The sequence below is a fragment of the Scyliorhinus canicula genome, chromosome 3 (assembly GCF_902713615.1).
Source record: "Scyliorhinus canicula chromosome 3, sScyCan1.1, whole genome shotgun sequence".
NCBI lineage: Eukaryota > Metazoa > Chordata > Chondrichthyes > Carcharhiniformes > Scyliorhinidae > Scyliorhinus > Scyliorhinus canicula.
In genome coordinates this window covers 266,378,083-266,405,748 of record NC_052148.1, presented here as the reverse complement: position 1 = coordinate 266,405,748, position 27,666 = coordinate 266,378,083, and the positions used below count along the sequence as shown (strand labels likewise).

Here is a 27,666-nt window from a genome sequence, read left to right as displayed (position 1 = left end):
GGAAAAGGGGCTTGCAAGAGCCCCTGCAACTCCACCTGAACTTCCACCCTCCCCATTTGGTGTAAAATTAAGCTCTTCCATCAACTGAAAGAAATCAAGTCACGACTCCAATCGGCATCAGGTTCTTTTTACACCAGGCAGAAGATTTGCGGCTACTTTCATAGGTTTCCAATTAAAATTTAAAATGGACAACATTAAATTCAATAAAGCCCTTCAAGTGCTCTTTCATAACATTAATAGAAAGAAAATTATGTGGTTGAAACTAAGACTGGGATTTCCCGGCACCCCCCCCCCCCCCCCCCCCCCCCCCCCCCCCCCCAACTTTCCCAAGGCGGGTTTACCCGTGGCTGAAGCAGCAAGTCACTGGCTGCCAGTGGGATCTTCCTGTCCCTCCGAGGTCTATGGGCTTTTGGGTGGCTAGCCCTCCCCACTGCTGGGGATCCCACAGTGGGGAGGTGGGCTTGGGCGGGATCTCAAGTCTGGAAAGCTCCACCCTAAGTCAACAAAAATTTCAAAACGGAGATTATAGATTCATAGAATCCCTACAGTGCAGAAGGAGGCCACCTGGCCCATCGAGTCTGCGCTGCCCCTCTGAATGAGCACCTTACCTAAGCGCACGCATCCAGCCGATCCTCGTAACCCAGTAACCCCATCTAACCTTTTCGGACACCAAATGGCAATTTAGAATGGCCAGTTCACCTAACATTGGTCCGTGGGAGGAAACCGGAGCACCCGGAGGAAACCCACGCCGACATGTGGAGAATGTGCAGAATCCACACAGACAGTGACCCAAAGCCGGAATTGAACCCGGGTCCCTGGCACTGTGAGGCAGCAGTGCTAACCGCTGTGCCACCATGCCGCGCCCTTAATAGATTGATAGATTCTATTCAAGTAAGGACATTAATCATTATGGAACCAGCAGGTAGATGGATTTGAAATACGAAGATGAACGGCAGAAACAGGGCTCGAGGAAGTGAATGGCCCACTCCTGTTCATAGGATGACAGAAACCATATGGTGCAGTGGGAGACCATTTGGCCTAGAGAGTCAGCACCGAGCCTTTGAAAGAGCACCCTACCTGGGCCCATAAACCCCAGCCTTACCCCGTAACCCAGTAGCCCCACCTAACCTTTTGGACGCGAGGGGGCACTTAGCATGGCCAATCCACCTAACCTGCACAAATTTGGACAGTAGGACAAAACCGGAGCACCCGGAGGAAACCCACGCAGACAGGGGAGAATGTGCAAACTTAAAGGGTGGTATGACCAGTACAGGCTTGGAGGGCAGAAGGGTCTGTCCTGTGTGGCATTGTTCTTTTAGGAAGTGCTGTGGCTTTTGGCCAAGGGTGGTTTCATAACCGGTACAGGCTTGGAAGACCAAAGGGACTGTTCCTGTAATGTATCGTCCTTTTGTTCTTTGTCCCACACAGACTGTGACCAAAGGCCGGAATTGAACCCAGGTCCCTGGCGCTGAGGCAGCAGTGCTAACCACTGTGCCACCGAACTGCCCGTGATAATCGGAAAACAACTTTAAAAGCAGTCAACACCACAGCTATCTCTCAGTGTCTTTATATTCTATCAAAGGCCCTCTCTGGAATCTTCAGAAAACAAACTTGCTCTTCGGTAACGAGCTTAATCCAAAGTAAATGAACCACACCAAATACTGGGAATTGTCCGTCTCCTTTTGACTTGTCATTCCGTAATGGGCCAGAGGTGCCACTGTTGAGCAAATGTCAAACCAGCAGAAGTCTGTGACCAATCATTTAAACTGTGAAATTAAAATGGTCCATTTCTTCTCACAGGATGCAAAGAATTGGTTTGAAACTTAATTTGCTTCAGTCGAGCTACAGGTCAATTGATTTCTGCGGCCAGAATCGCCATCCAGAGGTACAGAAATGAAACATAATTACCATGGTCCAATCGGAAAAATTCAGGCTAATGCCCTTCAGTCAGTCCAACGTGGAAAAGTGAGACCAGCTTTCAAAACCTCAGCTTCAGGTCATCGACTAAGTCCTGAAATGTGGGACACGATTTGCAAAGGTGGCAAATCCCGTTTCAGGGTTGGTTTTGCCAAATTAGGAAGTTATTGGGTAGGCAGCGATGATGCAGCAGAATGGTCTGTTGTCCCCTTTCTCTGTTGGCCCCTGCTCTTGTAGGTGGCACATCTGCCTTGCGATCATCAGTCGGAAAATAATTTATCACATTACCGATCAAGCCAGTTTTCTAAGCTCTCTATATTGATGGACACATCACCATGAAAACGTTGCCTCATTCAAGGAACATTATGGCACTTGATTGGCACAGGCACCTGTATGTATTTCCGCCTGTTTCTGAGGGCAAGTCCGTGATGATATCGTGGTTGTGTTGTAATTCACCGACTGACCACTAGGAGTCTCATATCCGACACGAACATTATAGAGTCTTCAGAACATGTTTCAAATTAATGTGCTTGGGTCTGTCCCCACTGCTCCTGCGGCACTGGCTGAAGAGCCTGATATGGTGTTTAGTTTTAACCAGGGTAACATGCTGCTGAGCTAAGGACCTGTGCCCGCCACCTTCGAGAAACTTGAGCTCATCCAAAATACTGCTGCCAGCATCCTAACCTGCACCAAATTCCACTTTTCCCACACTGCTGCGTTCAAAATTATTTTCCTTGTGGTGCAATCGGCCCGCACACTCGGCCCTCCCTGACTCTGTAAGCCACTCACGCCTCACAAGTCCCGGATGTGTCTTCGCACCTCGAATTCTGGACTTTTGGGCACCTTGGATTTCCTTCACTCCATCGTTGGTGGCCGTACATTCAGCTGCCTAGGCAATGAGCTCTGGAATTTCTTCCCAGAATCTCTTCACCTCCCTATATCACTCCTTTAAATCGCTCCTTAAAACCAGGTTATTAGTAATCTGATCCAGAAAGGCAGTGCTGAAGTACAGAACTGGAGCCAATCTTTATACACTGTTGCATTTATTTACAGAGTTACACATTATATGCATTTACCTCCTAAACCGATAATGCAGTTTTAATCTGTGCCCATTTATATGTCTGTTTATATGCCCTCACCAGCTAATGCCCACCATCTGCATTGAATTAAACATAATTAGTATAGAATCGTCAATTTGTCTCCTGTTCTAATGTTTCCTTCTGTGACTCGGTATCAAAATACTATTTGATAATCAACCCTGTCAAGGAATTGGACATTTCATTACATTAGTGGTGCTTTGAAAATACCAGTTGTTGTTTTTATCCTTTGGGGGGAGGGACATTCAGGCACCTCTCTCTTCACTGTTAAGATCATATTCGGGAGCAAGTGGGGTTCAATTATTTCTTTTAAGGATTCACTACTTTCAGTGCAATTTGAAAAGCTGTTTCTCATTTCCTAGTTTTCCTGTTTCCGTGTTCCACCCCTGTCCACTGACCAATGGTCACCTCAGTTTGTTGCAATTGCCACTTGATGTGTCCAAGGGATGCCCAGAATGTCTGAATTTGTGCAGCGTGTTCTCCGTTCCTGAGACTATGGGCTGGATTCTCCGATTTTGAGACAAAGTGATGGCATCGGCGTGGTAACAGTGCTGTTTTACTGCATCCACCCCCCCCCCCCCCCCCAAGAAAAAGGCTGCGCACAACCGCCGGGAGCGGGAGAAGACTGGAGGGGGACCACCTGAACTGCAGTTCCTCACCATGCCCGAGCTGAGGGCACTGGATGTGGTCGGAGGGCCAGAGGAAAGGGAGGTTGCCGAGCGGAGTTCGGCGGCGGGAGAGTAAGTGAGACTCTACTTAGTCGTGGATCACCATGACACATGTGTGCCCCCCCCCGGACCCCCAGCCACCCCGGTCCACTCTCTAATCATACATATGTTTTACAGGACCCGCCGGAGATGGGGTCAGTCCATCCAGAGTACCCGCCCCCAGCCAGTGCCAGAGCAATCTGACACCAAACGAAAATCAAGGAATCATAGACTTATTACAGCTCAAGGAGCCGATTCGAGCCATCAAGCCTGTGCTGACTCTCTTGCAACAGCACCTTAGCTTTCCCATTCCTCTGCCTTTTCCATGCAACCCTGCAATTTCTTTTCTCTTTTGAGAGCCATGATTGAACCTGCCTCCCCCGCACTCTCAAACAGTGCATTCCAGATCGTAAACACTCCCCCTGTAAAAACACTTTTCCTCATGTCGCTTTTGGTTCCTTTGCTGATGCTCTGGGAACCCGGATTCGAAACCCACCACAGCCGATGGTGAAATTTGAATTCAATAAAATAACTCTGAAATCAAAATGATGACCATGAAACCATTGCAATTGTCGTAAAAACTCACCTGGTTGACTAATGCCCTTTGGGGAAGGGAATATGTTGTCTTTACCCAGTCTGATGTAGATGTGACTCCAGATCCACAGCAATGTAGTTGACTCTTAAATGCCCCCTGGGATGGGCAATAAATGGTGGTCCAGCCAGCGACGCCCAGATCTCATGAACAAATGAAGAAAAATGCATCTTAAATCTGTCCGTCCCCCCCCCCCCCCCCTATTTCCCAAACCTTCTACTAGTGGCTAGTTCCTCTCTATTCTGTCTAAACTGCTGGTGATTTTTAACAGCTCTATCGAATCACCACCCAGCCTTCTCTGCTCTAAGGAGAACAACGCCAGCCTTTCCAATCTACTCACTTAACTGAAGGTCTCTCATCCCTGAAACCATTCTCATAAATCTTTTCTGCATCCTGTCCTCTGAATCCTGTCTAAAGCTTTCAAATACTTCCTCAGTCTGGGCTCCAGTTGAAGCCCATCAAAGTTTATAAAGGCTCAACATAGCTTCTTTGCTTTTGTACTCAATGTCTGCATTTATGAAGCACATGATATTGTGTGCTTTGTGTAAGGGGCCCCTCCTGCTCATTCCTTTATTTCCCATTTCTTTTACTTTATCGTTATCATTTTTGGTCCATGGATGTTTAATGGACAGATACCTTTAAGTTGAGCAGAGGAAGTGAGGAGCTCAAAAGTTGCAAAATAGTACACACTGTGCTATGAAGATTTAGATTTTTAAACAAAAGAACTTAGACTTTCTGGCACTTAAGGGATAAGAGGGGTCACTGTCTGTGCAGAGTCTGCACGTTCTCATAAGTCTTCATAGCACACTGTGTACTATTTTGCAACTTTTGAGCTCCTCACTTCCTCTGCACGTTCTCCCCATCTCTGCGTGGGTTTCCTCCGGATGCTCCGGTTTCTTCCCACAGTCCAATGATGTGCAGGTTAGGTGGATTGGCCGTGCTAAATTGCCCTTAAGTGTCCAAAAAGGTTAGGTGGGGTTACTGGGTTATGGGGATAGGGTGGAGGTGTGGGGTGCTCTTTCCAAGGGCCGGTGCAGACACGATGGGCCGAATGGCCTCCTTCTGGACTGTTAATTCTCTGATTCTGTGATTCAGTTCGACTGGTTGGCTGGTGGCCAATGGATTGGCCAAAGACAGTACTCTGCCTGGCAACAGACACTGATTGGCTTCAGACAGGTGGGAGGTTTGTAGAGGTCCGTGGGAGGAAACAGAAGGCAGCCGGATGCTGAGCTAAGAGGCTGTGAGTTATTCTCTCTCTATCTCTCTTTTGCCAAAACAGGTTTCTGTCTGCTGGTTTCTGAATCTGCAGAGATGCCTTGAGATCCTGATAAATCGAGAGTGAAAACCATGACATGGCTGAAAGTAAAGACCTCATCCAACAGAAGGCTGAGACAAAAGAATAATCAAACTGGAAGATGTCCATCTGAAACAGAGACATTTATCCTTTCATTTGTCATATTATTTTCGCTTCCACCCCTCTTTCCTCTGTGTGTTTGACTGCCTTGCGAGTGTGCAGAGGGTGGGGTGAGTTAAAGAAGGGGAGTTCGGAATTAAATAATAGTTCACCAGTTTTATTTGCTGCCTATTGAATAAAAATTCTTGTTATTAATAAAAACTAATTGTGTTTAAATCTACAAACCTGGTGACTGTAGGTGTTGGGCACCCAAAGACTTTGGGCATCTTCTAAGAATTCATTGTTAACTTCAGTTGTTTTGCAACTCCGGGTCCAGTGGGACTGGAATTGACCGTGTACTATCCCAGGGTGTCGTAACATTTATTAATTGCTCTCAACCTGTCCTGCCACCTTCAGTGATTTGCACGCATACACCCACTGGTCTCGATGTTCCTGCACCCCTTTTTCGAATTATACCCTTTGGGCTGGATTTGCCATCCCGCCACGCCACATTTCTGTTTCAGCACACCGGCGGGATGCTCTGTTACGCCAGCTGGTCAATGGGGTTTCCCATCGTGGGGCAGCCCCATGCCATCGGGAAACCCCCGGGCTGCCGGCGATAGGGAGCATCCCGCCGGCGGAGAATCCAGCCCTTTATTCTCTATTGCTTCTCCTTGCTCTTTCCACCAAAATGTATCAATTCACACTTCTCTGCATTACATTTTAATCTGTCGTGCGTCCGCCCAATCCACCAGCCTGTTGCATATGTCCTTTTGAAGTCTCTCACTATCCTCCTCAAAACTCACTTTTTCCAAGTTTTGTGTCATCTGAAGATTTTGAAATTGTGCCTTATTCACCAAAGTCTTGATCATTAATATAGATCAAGAAAAGCAGTGATTTTAGTTCTGACCTCTGGGGAACCCCACTATACCATCCTTAAAAACAATCGTTCACCACTTCTGTTTCCAGTCATTCAACCAATTCCCTATCCATGCTGCCATTATCCCTTTAATTCTGGTAAGGCGGTTACTTGCCATTTTATCAATCACCTTTTGAAAGTCCATATACACCAGATCAACCATGTTACCCTCATCAACCCTTTCTATTAACCTCATCAAAAAACTCAATGAAAGCAATTAAACACAATTTACCTTTTACAAATCGATGCTGACTTTCCTGAATTAAGCTACACTTGTCCAAGTGACTGCTAATTCTGTCTCAAATTATTGTTTCTACAACAGGTTTCCCATCATCAACTGACTGGTCTTCAGTTGATCGCTTTATTGTTACACCGTTTTATGACAAGGTTATAACGTTTGCAATACTCCAGTCCTTCGGCACTGCCCCTTAGCATAGGGGAATTTGAGGTTGTCAGTACGTCTGCAATTTTGCATTTACTTCCCTCAGCATCTTTTGATGTACCCCATCTGGTCCTGGTGACTTATCAACTATTGGACATGCTAGTTGCAATTAACAACCAATGCTCTTTTCGTAGGTTAAGAAGAAATACAAATGGAGGCAGTGTAGGACTCATGTTCTGCTTCCACATATTACTAACACTACGAGTTATATTTAATATGAAAACCCAAGACCTGTTGAGATAGGGATGGAGAGATTCAAAATGGTTAATTCCTGGACACCATTATCTGAACATAAGGCTGCGACATCATCTAGGTTTGGCCAAACTTGTTACAATTAACAGGGTACTAACAGCAAGTTCTTATGTGGAGATGCCAGCGCTGAACTGGGGTGAGCACAGTAAGAAGTCTTACAACACCAGGTTAAAGTTATTGCAATTAACAGGCTACTAACAACAAGTACTGATGTGGAGATGTCGGCGTTGGACTGGGGTGAGCACAGTAAGAAGTCTTACAACACCAGGTTAAAGTCCAACAGGTTTGTTTCAAACACTAGCTTTCGGAGCACTGCTCCTTCCTCAGGTGAATGAAGAGGTATGTTCCAGAAACATATATATAGACAAAGTCAAAGATGCAAGACAATGCTTTGAATGCGAGTATTTGCAGGTATTTAAGGCTTTACAGATCCAGAGATTGGGGTAACCCTAGGTTAAAGAGGTGTGAATTTTCTCAAGCCAGGACAGTTGGTAGGATTTTGCAAGCCCAGGCCAGATGGTGGGGGATGAATGTAATGCGACATGAATCCAAAGTCCTGGTTGACTCAGGTTTGCGGAACTTGGCTATAAGTTTCTGCTCGATGATTTTGCATTGTCGCGCATCCTGAAGTCCACCTTGGAGAACGCTTACCCGGAGATCAGAGGCTGAATGCCCCTGACTGCTGAAGTGCTTACCCGGAGATCAGAGGCTGAATGCCCTTGACTGCTGAAGTGTTCCCTGACTGGATTCATGTAGCATTACATTCATCCCCCACCATCTGGCCTGGGCTCGTGACATCCTATGAACTGTCCTGGCTTGAGACAATTCACACCTCTTTAACCTGGGTTTACCCCTATCTCTGGATCTGTGAAGACTTAATTACCTGCAAATGCTCGCATTCTAAGCATTGTCTTGCGTCTTTGACTTTGTCTATATGTTTCTGGAACAAACCTCTTCATTCACCTGAGGAAGGAGCAGTGCTCAGAAAGCTAGTGTTTGAAACAAACCTGTTGGACTTTAACCTGGTGTTGTAAGACTTCTTACTGTACCAAGTCCTGAGTGCACATTGATCAGCACAATGAACACAGAATAGGAATTCTGACAACTAAACCGTCACGAAATATGACATACCTCAGATTGCTGTAATATAATTAAACAGCACAATAGAAACTGGTTTCAGCTACCAAGACGGTGTGATTCTTAGAGGTTGTTAATACAAGCTGTTGCCCTCCTACCTGAGAAACAAAAGCCTTTGCTGTCTGTGGGCTCAGGAAGAGAATAGCCCGTCGAAGTGTGTCACGATACCGGTTCATCTCTTCCAAACGCATTGTGGCAAACATAGTACTGATCATCCTGTTGATATTGTTTTCCACTTTTTGCAGAGCGACATCCATCCCTTGCTGAGAAGCTTTATCCAGAAAGTCCTGAATTCCACGGATGTCTGGCAATTAAAGGAAAACAATTAGCCTGTTAGACAGTCCCCGGATAGAGCCTTTCCAAATGTTTTACCCTGTATTTTTTATAGTTAACGAGCTTCATTATTTGGCTACAAATCTCGCACAAGTGCTCATTGCACAGACTCCTGGTTAGATTAATTCTTGTGAATTAGCGCCATTTTAATGGTGGTTAGAATTGCCTTGAAATGAGTTTAGAATTTGGAAAGGTTGCTGAGCAATCCACAATTCTTCCACACAAGGAATACTTTGTCAATATTATAAATTGCAGTTTAAAAATCCAACAGTGTATCCTCCAGATTCAGAAGTGTCAAATCTCATTATGATCAGTGTCAGCAATGTTAAAGATGTAAAGCCACCACTTCATTACCTTTCAAAGACAAGGGGCGAGATTCTCCGCTCCCCGACACTGAAATCGCATTCAGCAATGGGGCGGAGAATTGGGAGCGGCACCGTTTTCTGTATTCTCCGCCGCCTGGAAAGCGGGGTACTCAGGAGTACGGCGCACCGATTGTCCACGGCCTCAGGCCATTGCCTGAGTCCCGCCCTGCAATGCTCCATCCCCGACCGGCTGAGTTCCCGACGGCGTGGGTTACGTGTGCTCACACCGTCCGGGAATCTTGAGTGCCGGCTGCAGACTCAGTCTGGTGCCGTCACAGTCAAGGGAGGGCCGATCCGCGGGCAGAGGGGGCTTCATTTGGGGCTGGGGGCACTGTGGGCAGTCCAGGATGTGCGAGCGGCCGAAAGGGGGCACTACTTTCGCGATCCAGTCCACGAGCTGAGTCCGCCATCAAGCACGTCGCGGCCACTGCAGGCCACCGCCGTGCGCATGCACGGCCACAGAACCGTATCAGGACCGTATCAGTCGCTAGAGTGCGAGCTCTACGCTGCCTCCCTGCTAGTCCCCAGCAAAATGGGGAATCGTTGGCCATTTTACGCCAGTTTTCCTGGAGAATCAAAATGGAGAAGGCAGCCCAAGAGGCGGGATTCTCCATTTGGGAGTCTCTGGGCTGAATTCTCCACCGTGGGGATTGTCCGTTTTGCCGGCAGCCCGGGGGTTTCCCGATGGCGTGGGGCTGCCCCACAATGGGAAACCCCATTGGCTAGCAGGCGAAATGGATAATTCTGACGGCGTGCTCAACCAGAAATCTGATGCAGTGGGACGGAGAAACTCACCCTATGTTCTCCAGCCGGAGTTGAATTGCAAAGTTTTACGATCCCCCTTGTGGTCATAAAGTGGGATGCAATCCAATGTTCCAAACCATGCAAATTTATGCATGCTGTGGAATACGCGGATTCTCAGGGAATCCCACTATCGGGCCACCATCTTGAGCGGGCAGCCCAATAGCAAGGTCCCGCGGCCAGCCACACCTTCCCCGCAACTCAAATCGGCTCTGGCCCCCCTCCCCCATGGCAAATCAGCCCTGACACCCGCCACCCCCACCACGCAACTCTCCATCTCGTATTTCCTGGGTGTCCCCCCTAACCACGAGTATGGGGGTGATCCGTCCCACCGCCCCCAGTAATAGGACGACCGTCCGAGGGACCCCTGTAATAGGAGGCCCCCACAGGGACCACTGTAATAGAGGGACCCTCCCCACAGGGACCACTGTGATAGCCCCCCCCCCCCCCACCGGGAATCCTGTAATAAGGAGACCCCCACAGGAACCCTTTCCAAAAGGAACCCCCTCCACAGACCCACACAATACAGACCACCCCCATCTCTAGAAAAGGGACCCCTGTCTGAAAGTTAGAGAGCAGTCCTGACAGGGTCTCTGGGAAGCATTATAACTGTAATATTTACCTTGCAGCACCACATGTCAATTCCTCGAAGGATAACTTTTGTGCCTGCGTCTGTTTCCCACAGACCCATTATCTGCAATTCGTAACTTTGCAGGAGGACCTGGGAAGCAGTTGCAGGCTGGAATGGCATGTGGTAGAGGAGCAATGTCACGAACAGGAAGTTACTCACAAAATACAATAATAGAAGTCCCCTGTCCTCTGAATGTTTCTTTATTGTTTATTAGAAGCTCAAAATGGTCAAAAATGAGTGCAAAATAAAACATGCAGACGTTGCAATCTTCCCCAGGAGAATCTGCTGCTCAATTCACCAGTGGTCCCAGCAGTTGACCTTTTCCTTCACCCTTATGCTACCTCGTCATAGCTGCCATGGTAACTCCCAAACCTTTTCATGGCTGATGCCCGAAAAGTCCAGCAATGAAGAATTTCACTTGGTTGGGTCATTAACAAGCTTGTCAACCAGCAATTTCAAAATGGGGGCCAAGCTGTCAATTTCCCTGCCCGCTCACCTTCCATAATTTTGGAAAATGGAGCGATAACGTTGTATTGCTGACCCACATTTACGGGTGTGAAGTCATGCCAAACCTTGCTGTTCAAGTCTCTCCAATCCAGCTTCAATCCTTCCTGCTGCACAAAAGATGCCCTTGCCAAAGTCAGGAAGGACATGACACATCCTTTCCCTCCTCAATCTCTCCTTTACATTTGACAAATGTTATCCATGCAATCTTTTTTGTATTCACGTTTGTTCCTAGTTGGAACAAGGTCACTTTAAGAGTCCAACCACGTGATGTATTGATGATGTTATTGGCTATTTGCGCTGGCAAACAGGCTGTCAATCGTAACAGCCTGTAGAGTGATCACCTTTCCAATAAAGGTCTTGTTTGTTTGTGCCTTCATGGTCCTTTAAAGGTACCACAAAGACAACTGGCGATGAGGAAGTTGGAACACACGGGCAGACTCCTGGAGGACTAAAAAAAAAATACAGAACAATCGTTGATCTGTGCGCAGACATCTGAAAAGGAATAAGAAGCTAAAACGTTTGCTCCATCAAAGCTGGCGATGGAGGGGTGCCAAATATTGGTAGCATTCACTGAAGGAACAGAAATTTACAGGTAGATTTCGGAGGAAACAACATTGAAAAGAAGCTCGCCATGTGCACAGCCTGGAAAAATTGGAACACGACAGGGAGCACTGAGTATCTTAGAGCTGGGGGTGTTCCAAAACTCGGAAGGAAACAGGCTGAGCACAGGGGTATTTGGACAATATCTTACTTACTGGAAAGAATGAAAACGAGCATCTTCAAAATTTAGATGCTACACTCCACAGACTGGAAGATGACGGGCTACGAGTGCAGAAGGATAAAAGAGAATGCTTCAAATTTATTGAATACTGGGGACACGTCATGGATGCAAAGGGACTGCATAAACCGCCTTCAAAATTAAAAGCCATAACTGAGGGACCTGAATCTCAAAACGTAAATCAATTTCAATTATTTTTGGGCTGATTAAACTATCCTGGAAGGTTTGCCACGAATCGAGCAACTAGAACAAAGAACAAAGAAAAGTACAGCACAGGAACAGGCCCTTCGGCCCTCCAAGACTGCGCCGACCATGCTGGCCGTCTAAACTAAAAACTTCTACACTTCCTGGGTCCGTATCCCTCTATTCCCATCCTATTCATGTATTTGTCAAGATGCCCCTTAAACATCACTATCGCCCCTGTTTCCAACGCCTCCTCCGTCAGCGAGTTCCAGGCACCCACTACCCTCTGTGTAAAATAATTACCTCGTACATCTCCTCTAAACCTTGCCCCTCGCACCTTAAACCAATTCCCCTAGTAATTGACCCCTCTACCCAGGGAAAAGGTCTCTGACTATCCACCCTGTCTATGCTCCTCATAATTTTGTAGACCTCTATCAGGTCGCCCCTCAACCTCCTTTATTCCAGTGAGGACAAACCAAGTTTATTCAACCTCTCCTCATAGCTAATGCCCTTCATACCAGGCAACATCCTAAAGCCTCCAAATCCTTCTGGACATGTGGCGACCAGAACTGAACACTATACTCCCAAGTGTGGCCAACTAAGGTTCTATACAGCTGTAACAAGACTTGCCAATTTTTATACTCAATGCCCCGGCCAATGAAGGCAAGCATGCCGTATGCCTTCTTGACTACCTTCTCCACCTGTGTTGCCCCTTTCAGTGACCTGTGGACCTGTACACCAAGATCTCTCTGATTGTCAATATTCTTGAGGGTTCTAACATTCACTGTATCGTCCCGACCTGCATTAGACCTTCCAAAATGCAACTGTTCTCAAGCCTTTACATAACTTATTGTGTCAAAACAGGAAATGGAAATGGGTGGATCAGCACGAGAAGGACTTCATACAAGCTAAAGAGGGCCTACTAAAGTCAGAAGTCCTGAGACACTTTGTGATCCAAAGTTACCCTTGCAACTGGCTTGTGACACATCACCTTATGGGGTGGGAGCTGTGGTTTCTCACATCATGCCCAATGGTGAAGAGAAGCCAATAGTGTTTGCATCAAGATCCTTGTACGAAACAGAAATGGACCATGCACAGATAGAGAAGGAAGCTCTGGTCATCATTTTCGGAATCAGACATTTTTACCAATACCTATATGGAAGTAAATTTACTTTACTAACGATCAATGACCACTGACAACGATACTTGGGCCTCACACGGGTATTCTATCTATACCAGCGAGCAGGACGCAGTGATGGGCATTGCTGTTGTCAGCATGCACATACACAATAAAATATCGTCAATCAAATCTCCATGGAACGCTGATGGACGCTCTAGATTATTTTTAGCTAAGTAGTTGTCAATGAATAGTTCGAGAGGTAATATTTTCGCCGTTGAAAAAGTCGAAAACACTCCTGGAACCACAGGACAGGTTAAGAAGTCTCACAGAAATAATCCACTACTGTCAGAAGTTATTAAGTTCAGAACCCACGGTGTTAAGGGTAAGATCCTGGCATGGATAGAGGATTGGCTGACTGGCAGAAGGCATAGAGTGGGGATGGTAGCCAGTGACCACTGGTTTGCCTCAGGGGTCTGTGCTGGGACCACAACTTTTCACAACATACAGTAATTTTTAAAAAATAATTTGGAGTATCCAATTTATTTTTACCAATTAAGGGGCAATTTAGCATAGCCAATCCACCTAGCCTGCATATCTTTTGGGTTGAGGGAGTGAAACCCACGCAAACACGGGGAGAATGTGCAAACTCCACATGGACAGTGACCCAGAGCCGGGATCGAACCTGGGACCTCGGCGCCATGAGTCAAACGTGCTAACCATTTGCACCACTGTGCTGCCCTCACAATATACATTAATGATCTGGAAGAAGAAATTAAAGGCACTATTGCTAAGTTTGCAGATGATACAAAGATCTGTAGAGGGACAGGTAGTATTGAGGAAGCAAGGGGGCTGCAGAAGGATTCGGACAGGCTGGGAGAGTGGGCAATGAAGTGGCAAAATGAAATACAATGTGGAAAAGTGTGAGGTTATGCACTTTGGAAGGAGGAATTTAAGCATAGACTATTTTCTAAATGGGGAAATGCTTAGGAAACCAGAAGCACAAAGGGATTTGGGATCCTTGTTCATGATTCTCTTAAGGTTAACGTGCAGGTTCAGTCGGCAGTGAAGAAGGCAAATACAATGTTAGCATTCATGTCAAGAGGGCGAGAATACAAGACCAGGGATGTACTTCTGAGGCTGTATAAGGCTCTGGTCAGACCCCATTTGAAGTATTGTGAGCAGTTTTGGCCCCGTATCTAAGGAAGGATGTGCTGGCCTTGGAAAGGTTCCAGAGGAGGTTCACAAGAATGATCCCTGGAATGAAGAGCTTGTCATATGAGGAACGGATGAGGACTCTGGGTCTGTACTCATTGGAGTTTAGAAGGATGAGGGGGGGATCTTATTGAAACTTATAGGATACTGCGAGGCCTGGATAGAGTGGATGTGGAGAGGATGTTTCCATTTGTAGGAAAAACTAGATCCAGAGGACACCATCTCAGACTAAAGGGACGATCCTTTAAAACAGAGATGAGGAGGAATTTCTTCAGCCAGAGGGTGGTGAATCTGTGGAACACTTTGCCGCAGAAGGCTGTGGAGGCCAAATCACTGAGTATCTTGATTAATTCTTGATAAATAAGGGGATCAGGGGTTATGGGGAGAAGGCAGGAGAATGGGGATAAGAAAAATATCAGCCATAATTGAATGGCGGAGCAGACTCGATGGGCCGAGTGGACAAATTCTGCTCCTATGTCTTACGGTCTTATCGACATGGTACTTTGTGGCAGGATCGGGGGAGAAAATCCAGGGCAAACCCTCCTCCTCCCTTCACAAGTTACCGTGGGGCATTTTTTCCAAAGGAAGTGAACAATTGAAACGCCAGTTGTCCCAATAATCACAGGTATGAAAGGAAAGAGTATTCACATTCGAGGAAATGGTGCATCACTTTCTAACTTTCACAGCTGAATTAATTTACAATTGAGGTGGTCTTAGGTACATTTGAAGAGCTATCTGCAGCTGCAGGTGTAATTGTACTGTGGTTTTGCATTGCCAATCACCCTGCTGTGCATAACAGTGCAGACAGAATGGCTTAAGGTTAATCTGCCTGGTGCCTGAAAGATTTTGATGGGGAGCAGTTGGGGGTAAGTAGCTGCATCAACAGAGCTAAAGTAATTAGTATTGATGTGACAGAGTAGGCAACGATGCAAACATACAGAATGATCACAGAGAAAACATCAAAACAAACAGCGTGTTCCTTAAGCAAATCTATCACAATGCCGAAACCCTGAAAATAAAATTTAATAAGCTGAAGGAAATAATTCATCAGAGATTGAACTGCTCTGAGATTCTGAGTTGGAATGCTGAAGAAAACATGCAGCGGGAAGAGAATGGAGACCAACTGAATTTTTATTCATGTTTCAGTGGGAAATCTGAGGTAATCCCAGGGCCACTTGGTGCGAATAACATTGCCCTGAAGAGTCTACCATTGAGATAATAATGAACAAAACAGTGGGTTGGTCACTTGAAAAGGATGTGCTACGGGGTGGACCAAAGATTCTTTTTATGGCTTTCTGTGAATCACCAGGAGCAATGCTTAGAATTTTACCTTTCCCCGAAATCATGGCTCTGCCCAGCAACAGGTAGAAATCTGCCTAGTAACAGCAGTAACATGCCTGTAACGATGCATGATGGGATGCGATCTGCCCAGCAACAGGTGTCATTAGTGATAACAGTAGCTGCCATTCAAAAGGCATATTGAGTAAGGATCTCTAAGGATCCGCGATGGCCGGCGCGGAGAGGAAACAACGTGCGCATGTGCAGGAAACACGCTGGCCGGTCTGTGCATGTGACAGAACACGCTGGTGGTCCTGCTCATGCGCAACTTGCGCCGGCCGGCGGAGGCTCTTTGGCGCTGGTTGGCGTGGCGCCAATCCCTCCAGCGCCGGCCAACTCCCCGGAAGTGTGGAGGATTCTGCAACTTCCGGGTAGCCCGACGCCGGAGTGATTCACGCTGCTCTTTGGCGCCAGAACGGTCTGCCCCGCCGGATACCAGGAGAATCCTGGCCATAGTTAACATTTATTACAGGATAACTGGGCTGGTTATTCTCACTGGGGTTTCACTTGACTCCTCACACCATTCAAAAAACAAAGCGAAACCAAACACCCCCATGAACCGGTGTTCCAAGTTGGGAGACCCACGTAGATACCTATTGTATTGATCCTTGGTCAGACAGGACTTGAAGTACTGTAGACAATTCTAGTCTTCACATTATCAAAGGGAGTCAAGGGAGAAGGCACAAAAGATGATACTGGAACGGAGAGGTGATAACTATCAGGAAAGACTGGTAAGGTAGTGGGCTTGAGATGCAGCAATAGGAGGCGCCATAGGCCGGAATTCTCCGGCCACTGCGATTCTCTTTTCCAGCGAGGCAGACGTTCTGCTGAGACCCTCAGCCACGGCCGTCATTGACTGCACGATGCCTTGGACATGTGGGGAGGCTTCAATGGGAAATCCCATTGACAAGCTGCGGGTAAGAGAGAATCCCCTCGCCACTGAGCGGCGCGCCGCCGAGATACACAGCTGGGGGAACTGAGAATCCAGCCCACAATTTTGGGGGGGGGGGGGCATAGATACAAGATAGCCACTCATGAATTCAATAGGAATTTCAGGAGACGTGTCTTCATCTGAAGGCTTTTTAGAATGTTGAACTTTCTACCACGAGAAGTGATCGGGGTAAATTGAATGGATGTATTTAAGGGTCAGTCAGCTAATCACATGGTTGGTTAGCTCAGTTGGCTATCTGCGGCATTGTGGGGGCTCCCTCCTCCCCCTACCCACAGTAAACGACGTCAGAGCACTTCACCAAGATTCGGTGAATAATTGCCGAGAAACGGCCATTGGACCGACAACTCAAGAAGAAGATGCACGAGGGGATGGAGAGTTATGCTGGTAGAAGTATACAAAGAGGGAAGAGCAGAAGCTTGTGCGGAAACATTGTCGTTGAGCAGTTGGGTCTAACAGTTTGCTTCTGTCCTGTGGGGTCGATGCTCCATTGTATAATAATCTTGGGGCTGCCACGATCCAAGCTGCTCATGATCAGCAATGAAATATTCATGTTATGTATTGTGGTCCGACTGAGTGACATTCACACACTGAGCGTCCGCAGCATCTCACTGAGTTCGCTTCAAGGCAAGCAGCACATGAATGTGTTTGACATTTGGTTCTTTTCTGTTTGCTCAGGAATGGAGGCGCACAGCCAGTGCTTGTTGTAGCAAAGCACCCTGCAAACAGCGACGCAGCAGCAGACATTATAGAGGCTGCAGACAGTGATGCTAATCCAGCAGGTGGTGTCTTCAGGCAGTTTCTTTTGCAGATGTGGAGTAAACATTTATAAAATGGTCCTTTTGGAACGCTGTTGTTTTGGTATCTGGAACACCAGTGATCTATTTATTTCCTCCTTGTCGTAGGCTCTGCTACGGGTGCAGAAGGTTTCGCCGGCAATGCGTGGCACCGAGACCAACACTGCTAAGGTGGCGACCGCAGTGGAGAGCCTGATGCACGACGTCGGCACCATGAGTGAAGATGTCCAAGGCGTCGTGCAGTTGCTGACGGCCATGGCTGAGGGTCTCGGCAGAATGTCTGCCTCGCTAGAGGATGTTACCCGGTACCAGGCTGACCCTGATGCGGCACTGCGGAGCTTGTTCCAGCCGCAGGTGGGCATTGCCGAGTCTCTGTAGAGCATGGCCCAATCAGTGAGGAGTATCGGCGAGGGCATTGACACCATGGTGCAGACATCGGGGAGCCGCCAGAGCCAGATGATGAAGGGGCAATCAGGGCTCGAACCAGCTGCCCCTCCATCCTGAGGTGAAACCCTGAGTCCCTTTGAGCACACCGACTGGGAGGAGGGGGTGCTAGGTGCCAACCTAGACCCGTCCCATGGAGTGGGTATTGTGGCCACCAACACCCTGAAGCTCTACACCCCTGATGAGGCCGCGTCTCGGGGTCAGCACACGGGACAGGGTGGCACAGCTGTGCATGTGCCGTCAACAAGTGCGCCACGGCCCTCCGGCCCCAGAGCCCCCAGAGGACACCCGGCAGGGGCATCGAAGACCACGGGATGTGGTAAGCAGCTGACTGCCTCCACCTCAAATGTGCACCCTGGGGAAACACCTAGACGTAGCGGTAGAGCTGGGAAGGTGAAGCACGTTGAGGATCACTGAGGGAACTGGGCGAGGGGGGAGAGGGTGATGGGGACAGGTTGGGGATGAAGGGGGTGGGGAGTGGGGAATTGTTGGACACCTGCAACACACTAAAAACCCTTGAGCACAACTAGTATGATGCCTCTTTCACTTTCTTTCACCATGCTGGCTGACCTCTGAACCCTTGGACCATCTCTCCAGGCATCTTCCACCACCCCGTAGCACACACCAACCCTCCAGCCATGGACATGTCCCTGGAGCTGTGCCCCATCCCCTGGGTATTCAGATGTTGGTTTGTGTGTGTGTGGTCTTGCCTCCCGCAGTGTTCAAGCACCATGTCAATGCATCAAGATGTGATTAGGATGGTAGGCAATGACTCCCACGTGTTACATGGCCCTCCCATCCACGGGAATTCACTTGGGTTGTGTGAAGTGCTCACTTAACCACGATTGCTAATTCCTCATTAGCAATAACCTTCAGTCACACGGTCAGAGGCCTCGGCAGTCGGTGGGGGTTATGGGTGGTCAGTGGGACAAACAGGCAGGGGATAGGGTTGCTATGGCAGCACCGTGCGTGGTTGTCTTCCCAGTGCTTCCCTCCCCATGGTGGACCACCTCCAGAGGGTCCCGTCCCCCCCCCCCAACTGGGGCAGAAAGCCCAGCGCCCTCGAGCTCTTTGCCTGTGAGCAAAGATGGCTATTCACCTCCTCGGCTCCCTGCAGAAGCTCTTCTGCCAACTTCACGTTTTTCAAAAGGAGTACTAATCAGTGCCAGCGTGTCCACTTTTTAAAAAACAATCTTTATTAGCGTCGCAAGTAGGCTTACATTAACACTGCCTATTTGCCACATTCTAGCACCGTTCGGATACACTAAGGGAGAATTCAGAATGTCCAAATTAACTAACAAACACATCTTTGGACTGTGGGAGGAAGCCGGAACACCCGGAGGAAACCCACGCAGACATGGGGAGAAGATGCAGACCCCGCACAGACAGTCACCCAAGTGGGAATCGAAGCTGGGACCCTGGCACTGTGAAGCAACAGTGCTAACCACTGAGCTACCATGCCGCCCACTTGCTGGGGAGGCCATTGAATCATGGGAGGCCATTGGATATGGGGTGGCTCTCGTTAATTGTATAGAGATAGGGCTTAAGTGGTGATAATTGGTTTCTTGCCACGCTACGGCGAGATCCCGATTTCGCCCATGGCAGCGGGCCCGTTGCATCGCAAACTGCTTGCCGCCTGGCGTCGTTCTCGTTTTCAGCCTCTCCCACTATTCACCGGCCTCAATTCGTCCGAGCGAATGCGCACCGAGGCTGGAGAATCGCCCTCCTTGTGACTGAAGGGGAGCCGCACAGCAACGTATCCACATATCGATCAAGGACTACAAAGCCTAACTTCAAGATGCCGGTCAAATGCTGTAAGTGTCAGAATGAGCCTAGTTGAACCTGCCTTTCGCTTCTGCTTGCAGTTGGCAAGTTAAAATATACCACTTAAAATCAAAACTTTGGCCCTGAGTTCTCTACCAGAGTCGTACTGGCCTCTGATTTTTTTTCTAAATCTCCAAGATGAGTTTATCTTGCAGGTTCTGTTTTTATCCCCGATTTTAAAAGTGGGTTGGTGTGGAAGTCGGCCAAGTTGGGTGTGAAGCAGCAGGAATGGTATGTCTTTCTCCGTCTGTCCTTCCTCATGTTCAGACGCTTTTGCACAAGAACGTTTTGTTAATCTGCACACAATCCCACAATTAGCCCTGTAATACACTCCCATGTCTGTCCTTTGCTGTGTTTTGTACCTAGTTTCCAAATCTCAGCATCCATTATGAAGCAAAACCAGATATTTTCACCCAAGATGGATAAGCTCCTTCTAAAAATCTTTTTATAAAGACAATCTCATCATAACTCACTGCTGCTCTTCAGAGACACTGTTTCATATAACACTGCATTGCTCCCAGGATCTTTAGAGGTTTTTGAATTGAATATTACTTCATTTTTCATCAACCAGTCCCATTATTTCCAAGCCTTAACACGATCAGTGAGAGAATAGAGAAATGCTGAACACTAAGCAGAGTTTTATTAATGTTGCCTTAGTTACTCTTGCCTGGCTTCATTTTATATTTAATGGCTGCATTTAATGAAATCAATTTCATGCAGAATATCAGACCTCTTCGTCTTTCCCTGCGGATTCAAAATATATCACTGGATATTATGTTCTGGTGTAGCCAAGAGCAGGAGGGTTTGTGACGCAGTGAGTTGAGACTGAATCACCCCAGTCCCACCCCAGGACTTGATGGCGCGTTCATAGCACAGCCAAACAGGTTGAGTATCTCCTTCCAACATGCCTTTGGTGAGCAGTAAGAACAGATAGATTCCTGGTCAGTCATGCTTGGTGCATACTGGTGCCCCTTAAGCTCTAGCCTCTGGTTTCAGGCAGGTTACCTGTTCCAGGAAAAAAACTAGCTGTGGGAACAGAAATAAGCAAGCAGCGTTAATCTGAGCTAGGAGTTCAATAACTGAAGAGTTGTAGAAATTTATGGCAGGTACTTAATAATTAAATCATTCGAGATAATTGTACAAATGTCCAAAATAATTAAACAAATCTATATTTATGTTAGGTTCTGAATACGCATGCCAGCCACCTTATTAAGTAGTTGCAGAAAGCTATGTTGCCCACAAAATTATGGGACACTTCTGGACAATGGCATTGGCTACTCAATAATCAATCATTTCTAGGCAACTGTGTTGTTAATTTCACAACTCAACAGTTTGAGATATTTGCGCGACTTCATAATGAAGCAGTTGTGGATAATTGCACAGGGCCACAATCTTGTTACAAGGCTTTCCACCAGATCACTGTTAACTGAAAAATATTAATTTCAGTTTTCTCTTTGCGCCCTCAAGGTGATTTTGGAGGACATACAATATTGGCTTGGTCACCTGTTGGACGACTGTCCCCACTTTTGTTTCTGTTGAACTCTGTTTTGCACTTTTACTTGACGTTAAAATGAGCCCCTCCCCCTGAGCATGCCAATTGCTTCTGAACACCAGATGACAATGGATTGAGTGATGAGGCGAGGATGGGGAAACTTGGGCTGTTCCCAACAGAAAAGGGGACAGTTGGAATGTGACAACACTGAGACTCGGTGAACTGTCAAACGTGGTCATGGAAGGCAAGTTTAACCTGTATCAAGGCAAATTCAGGATTGATGTCAGGAAGCTATTAACGTAAGTGCAATCAGCGCAGGCAAGTGGACTTTAGAAGGGGAAGAACTGTGTAAACACTTAAAAAGGGAGGATTAATAGAGAAATCATTATTTTTTTTCTGCATAGATGAACTATGAGAGGAAGAACAACCTATACGGAACTCTATTTTGTCAATGACGTCGTCTTATAGCACAAACATATCTTTTCATTAAAGGGCAGCACGGTAGCATGGTGGTTAGCATAAATGCTTCACAGCTCCAGGGTCCCAGGTTCGATTCCCGGCTGGGTCACTGTCTGTGCGGAGTCTGTACGTCCTCCCCGTGTGTGCGTGGGTTTCCTCCGGGTGCTTTGGTTTCCTCCCACAGTCCAAAGATGTGCGGGTTAGGTGGATTGGCCATGCTAAATTGCCTGTAGTGTCCTAAAAAGTAAGGTTGGGGGGGGTTGTTGGGTTACGGGTATAGGGTGGATACGTGGGTTTGAGTAGGGTGATCATTGCTCGGCACAACATCGAGGGCCGAAGGGCCTGTTCTGTGCTGTACTGTTCTATGTTCTATGTTCTAAAGCACATTTCATAGATTTCCATAGAATTTACAGTGCAGAAGGAGGCCACTCGGCCCATCGAGTCTGCACCGGCTCTTGGAAAGAGCACCCTACCCAAGGTCAACACCTCAACCCTATCCCCATAACCCCACCCAACACTAAGGGCAATTTTGGACACTAAGGGCAATTTATCATGGCCAATCCACCTAACCTGCACATCTTTGGACTGTGGGAGGAAACCGGAGCACCCGGAGGAAACCCACGCACACACGGGGAGGATGTGCAGACTCCGCACAGACAGTGACCCAAGCTGGAATCAAACCTGGGACCCTGGAGCTGTGAAGCAATTATGCTATCCACAATGCTACCGTGCTGCCCCATTAAATGGACATAGCAAAAATCACTGCAATAGCCATGAGCTAACAAGCATGAATCATAGAATTCCTACAATGCAGAAGATGACCATTCAGTCCATCAAGTCTGCACTGAGTCTCCGAAAGAGCAGCCTACCGAGGCCCATTCCCCATCAACTGCACATCCTTAGGCACTGAGGTGCAATTTATCATGGCCAATCCACCTAACCTGCACATCTTTGGACTGTGGAAAGCAGAGCACGCAGAGGAAACTCACGTAGGCACGAGAAAATGTCCAAACTCCACACAGACAGTCACCCAAGGCCGGAATTGAACCCAGGTCCCTTGCGCGGTGAGGCAGCGGTGCTAACCACTGTGCCACAGTGCGACCCTGTATGAATGTCTCGACTGGAATCAGGAGCATTCAAATTTTAGCAATCCCCATTCAAATGGAGATGCCAATGGTTTTCAAAGGCGCTAATTCATAATTATATAGAATTACACAGAATTTACAATGCAACACCAAAACAGATCATTCAGTCCAGCTCATCTACTCCAGTCTTTATACTCCCCACTCCCTATTTTATCTAAACATGCTTTTATTCCTTTCTCCCTCATACACATACCTGACATGGAGTCCGCCCATGATACATGTCCCACTTCTCACAACTCCCTGGGTAAAGAAGATTCTCCTGAATTCTTTATTGTCTTCATTAGTGATTATGCTATAGTTATGGCTCCTATGGCTTCCACAACTGGGAACATTTCCTCTACATTAACTCCATCAAACCACTAATTAGCTAACCTCACAGCTTGTGAGAAAGAATCTTAGCCTGTTAATGCTTCCAATAAATACTTACATTTTTTTGACATCTTTACAACCTAAGTGCTTTGTCATATAGGCAAATATAACAACCAATTTCCACACAGCAAGATCACACAAACACTTCTTTCTCGAGTGATCTTGGTCAATACATTCATGTTGACTCGGATACAGGCACTTCCTCGTTTTGTCTCCAGGCACATGCCAGAGTATCATTCGCGTCAACCTGAAGGGGTAGACAGGATCTGAGTTCATGTTTCGCTCAAAGAATTGCACCTCAAACAGTGCAGCACTGCCTCAGTACTGCACTGAATTATCAGCTTAATCACGTGTGCAGAATTAGGCTTCGGCCCAGAACCTTCCAGACTTAGAACTGACCGACATCCGCCGAGTCAAGCTGAAATCTAATAATGACTTCCCTCTTTTAATCTCATTAGTTAGTAAAGGCTGGCTGTCATTTAGGTCCAGAATATTGGTCAAAATGAATCAGAGGATGTATAAGCAAGGGGAACATATAATGATCAGCGACACCACACCGACGGCAGCAGTTCAAAAAGGCAGCTTACCATCACATTCCCAAGGCAATTAAGGATGGGAAATACATCTTTAGCTTTTGCAGTGATGCCCTCATCCTATGAAAGAATAACCAAAAGGGTCCAGCCTAAAGATCTGGGAATAATAGAAAGGGGCTGAGGGTCTGGCAGTACTGCAATGGGTCCCATGGCTTTGGAGCACTCAGAGGGGACTGGAAGTCTGAGAGTTCAGCACAGAGGGGTGTTGGTGACTCACAAGCTGTCCCAGTGATACGGGTTCAGTCAGGGAGGGTTGCCAGGTTCTAGAAGCCCGAGGGAAGACTTTTTCATTGTCTGGCTGTACATAAAGTGACCTTGGGTAAAGAGGACATTGGGTCAAGGAGTTCCATGGTCGAGGATCACACAGGATGTTACAAGTCAGTGTAAACACTGGGATTTTGTTCTGGAGGTCAGTAGACTGCCTAAAGCCTTTCGTGGGTTGGGGTGGCAAGGGACCAGGATTATGAACCTGGACTGCTTTAGCCCTTCTTCCACAAAGAACAACTGGCATTTATATCCTTTCTTTGCCACAATAAAATGACCCACCGAGCGCCAACTCAAGGCATTTCTGCTGATCAACTTCCATCCCTTACCCACCGACGAACTTTTACACTTTCACATGCACCGATTTCCTCCCCAAAAGTCACTGTCCGTGGAAAACATTTGCAAATTACGTGTTGGGTGAGTCACTTGCTTCACCATTCTTTCCCCCCACCGAGTTCTGTTAATAATAATAACAATAATCGCTTATTGTCACAAGTAGGCTTCAATAAAGTTACTGTGAAAAGCCCCCAGTCGCCACATTCCAGCGCCGCTACGGGAATTGAACCTGCGCTGCTGGCCTTGTTCTGTATTACAAGCCAGCTGTTTAGCCCACTGTGCTAAACCAGCCCCTGTTTACTGGCCCTTTGTGATTGGCTGTCCTTGGAAGTCGTTATCATCTCCCATTGGTGGTTTTCCAACCACTTTTCTCACAATGGATTTGTAAGCTGCTCCCTAACTCTGCTGTTTCATAGAAAATGTGAAGCAGTGGACACATCCGGAGTGAGACACATCGAAGAGTGAGTTTGGGAGCTGGGAATTTGAAGCTAGGTGGGAATTTGAAGCTGGGTGGGAGGAGATGCTTTTTATCCCTTGATTTGTTATACTCAAATTTCCGGTGAGTGGCCTTGCCCTGCTGCAGGTGACTACAAGGAAGAGAGCCGATTGATGCGTGGCAGGTAAGTCCTTCATATCGGGAGCGGAGCTGAGCAGGAGATCCGGAGTGCGGTCTGGGAAGGTAAGTGGTATTTGTGTCAGTATCTCTGAGCGGGAGAAATCCGGAGTGCGGTCTGGGAAGGTAAGTGGTATTTGTTTCAGTATCTCTGAGCGGGAGAAATCCGGAGTGCGGTCTGGGAAGGTAAGTGGTATTTGTGTCAGTATCTCTGAGCGGGAGAAATCCGGAGTGCGGTCTGGGAAGGTAAGTGGTATTTGTGTCAGTATCTCTGAGCGGGAGAAATCCGGAGTGCGGTCTGGGAAGGTAAGTGGTATTTGTGTCAGTATCTCTGAGCGGGAGAAATCCGGAGTGCGGTCTGGGAAGGTAAGTGGTATTTGTGTCAGTATCTCTGAGCGGGAGAAATCCGGAGTGCGGTCTGGGAAGGTAAGTGGTATTTGTGTCAGTATCTCTGAGCGGGAGAAATCCGGAGTGCGGTCTGGGAAGGTAAGTGGTATTTGTGTCAGTATCTCTGAGCGGGAGAAATCCGGAGTGCGGTCTGGGAAGGTAAGTGGATTTATTGTCTGTGTCTCTCTGTGTTTTCAAGTAAATTGTGGGGGGAGAAAACTGAGAAGTGACGTCACAGTCAAGCTCAGACCTGATTGGCTGGTGGGGAATCTGTGTTCAATTAAAAATAAATACATTGTAAAAACTAATTAAAACTAATTACTTAATGAGGCTGAGGAGTAACTAAACCTGAGGGCAGGCATTAATAATAATAATCCTTATTCTTGTCACAAGACATCTTATATTAACACTGCAATTAAGTTACTATGAAATTTGCCTAGTTGCCACACTCTGGCGCCTGTTCGGGTACACAGAGGGAGAATTCAGAATGTCCAATTCACCAAACAAGCACGTCTTTCGGGACCTAGTATTTAATTTTACTGTAAAAATCTAGCACCGGGGACCATGTAGTTAATTGTAACTTTATCTAATAATGATTTTGAGTATTTATTTTGAATTATTTAACTGGTGCTTAAATGTCACTCAGCTGGGTGCAGTGCTCTAACTGTGAGATGTGGGAGATCCGTAATGCTTCCAGCATTCCAGTCAACTACGCCTGCAGGAAGTGTAACCAATGGCAGCTCCTCACAGACCACATGGTTCGATTGGAGCAGCAATTGGATGCACTTAGGAGCATGCAGATGGCGGAAAGCATCATAGATTGGAGTTATAGAGACGTGGTCACATCCAAGGTGCAGGCAGACAGATGGGTGACCGCTAGAAAGGGCAGGCAGTCTGTGCAGGAACCACTGTAGCTGTCCCCCTCTCTAACAGATATACCGTTTTGGATACTGGGGGGGGATAGCCTATCAGGGGAAAACAACAGCAGCCAGAACAGTGGCACCACAATTGGCTCTGTTGCTCAGCAGAGGGCAAAATGCAGGAAAGCAATAGTTACAGGGGACTCTATAGTAAGGGGCACAGATAGGTGTTTCTGTGGATGTGAAAGAGACTACAGGATGGTACGTTGCCTTCCTGGTGCCAGGGTCAAGGATGTCTCTGAATAAACACAGGACATCCTGATGGGGGAGGGTGAACAGCCAGACATCGTAGTGCACGAAGGTACTAACGACATAGGCAGGAAGAGTGATGAGGTCCTGCAGAAGGAGTTCAGGGAGTTAGGCAGTAAACTGAAGAGCAGGACCTCCAGGGTTGTAATCTCAGGATTATTCTCTGTGACACATACCAGTGAGGCTAGAAATAAGAGGATAGTGCAGCTAAACATGTGGCTAAACTGGTGGTGTGGGGGGGGGGGGGGGGGGGGGGGGGGAGGGGGTTCATATTTCTGGACCACTTGGCTCTCTTCTGGGGAAGGTGTGACCTGTACAAGAAGGACGGGTTGCATCTAAACTGGAGGGGCACTGATATCCCGGCTGGGAAGTATGCCAGAGTCACTCGGGAGGATTTAAACTAGTTTGGCAGGGGGGTGGGAGCCAGAGCGTTAGCTTAGACGGTGTAATAACTGAAGGGGAATAGAGAACAAAAATAAGAGAACAACATCACTCTGTCTGCTCAAAAGCAGTGGTTTGAAGTGTATTTGTTTCAAGGGCAGAAGAATAGCAGGTGAGGCAGATGAACTCTGAGTTCACCTGTTAGTACTTGAAATTATGATATTTTGGCAATCACAGAAACATGGTTAAAGGAAGGACAGGATTGGCAGCTGAATATTGGAGGGTAGATATGCTTCAGGAGAGGTAGGAGAGATGTAAAAGGGGTGGGGGAGTAGGATGACTGGTTAAGGAGAATATGATAGCTATACTGCGGGAGGACACCTCTGAAGGCTCACACAATGATGCAATCTGGAGAGAGTTCAGGAGCAGGAAGGGGGCAATCACAATGTTGGGTGTTTGTTACAGGCCCCCCAACTGCCAGTGAGAGATAGAGGAGCCGATAGGTAGAGAGATTTTGGATAGGTGCAAAAGTAACAGGGTTGTTAATGTAGGGATTTTAATTTCCCCTATATTGGCTGGGACTCACTTAGTGCTGGGGGCTTGAATGGGGCAGAGTTCATAAGGTGTATCCATGAAGGCTTCTTGATGCAATATGTAGACAGTCCAACTAGGGAAGGGGCAGCACTCGATCTGGTATTGGGGAATAAGCGTGGACAGGTG

At 47.3% G+C, this 27,666-nt stretch overlaps 1 protein-coding gene across 3 annotated transcripts in view; it reads right to left on the bottom strand.

The window, feature by feature from the left end:
* The window catches only part of grid2 (glutamate receptor, ionotropic, delta 2), a 1,198,200-nt gene that overhangs the window by 371,440 nt on the left and 799,094 nt on the right, over positions 1 to 27,666 (bottom strand). For all 3 annotated transcript variants that reach the window (XM_038792750.1, XM_038792751.1, XM_038792752.1), the window contains one exon: positions 8,555 to 8,760. In XM_038792750.1, the coding sequence (XP_038648678.1) occupies positions 8,555 to 8,760 (206 nt within the window). The remainder of the gene's footprint in view (positions 1 to 8,554; positions 8,761 to 27,666) is intronic.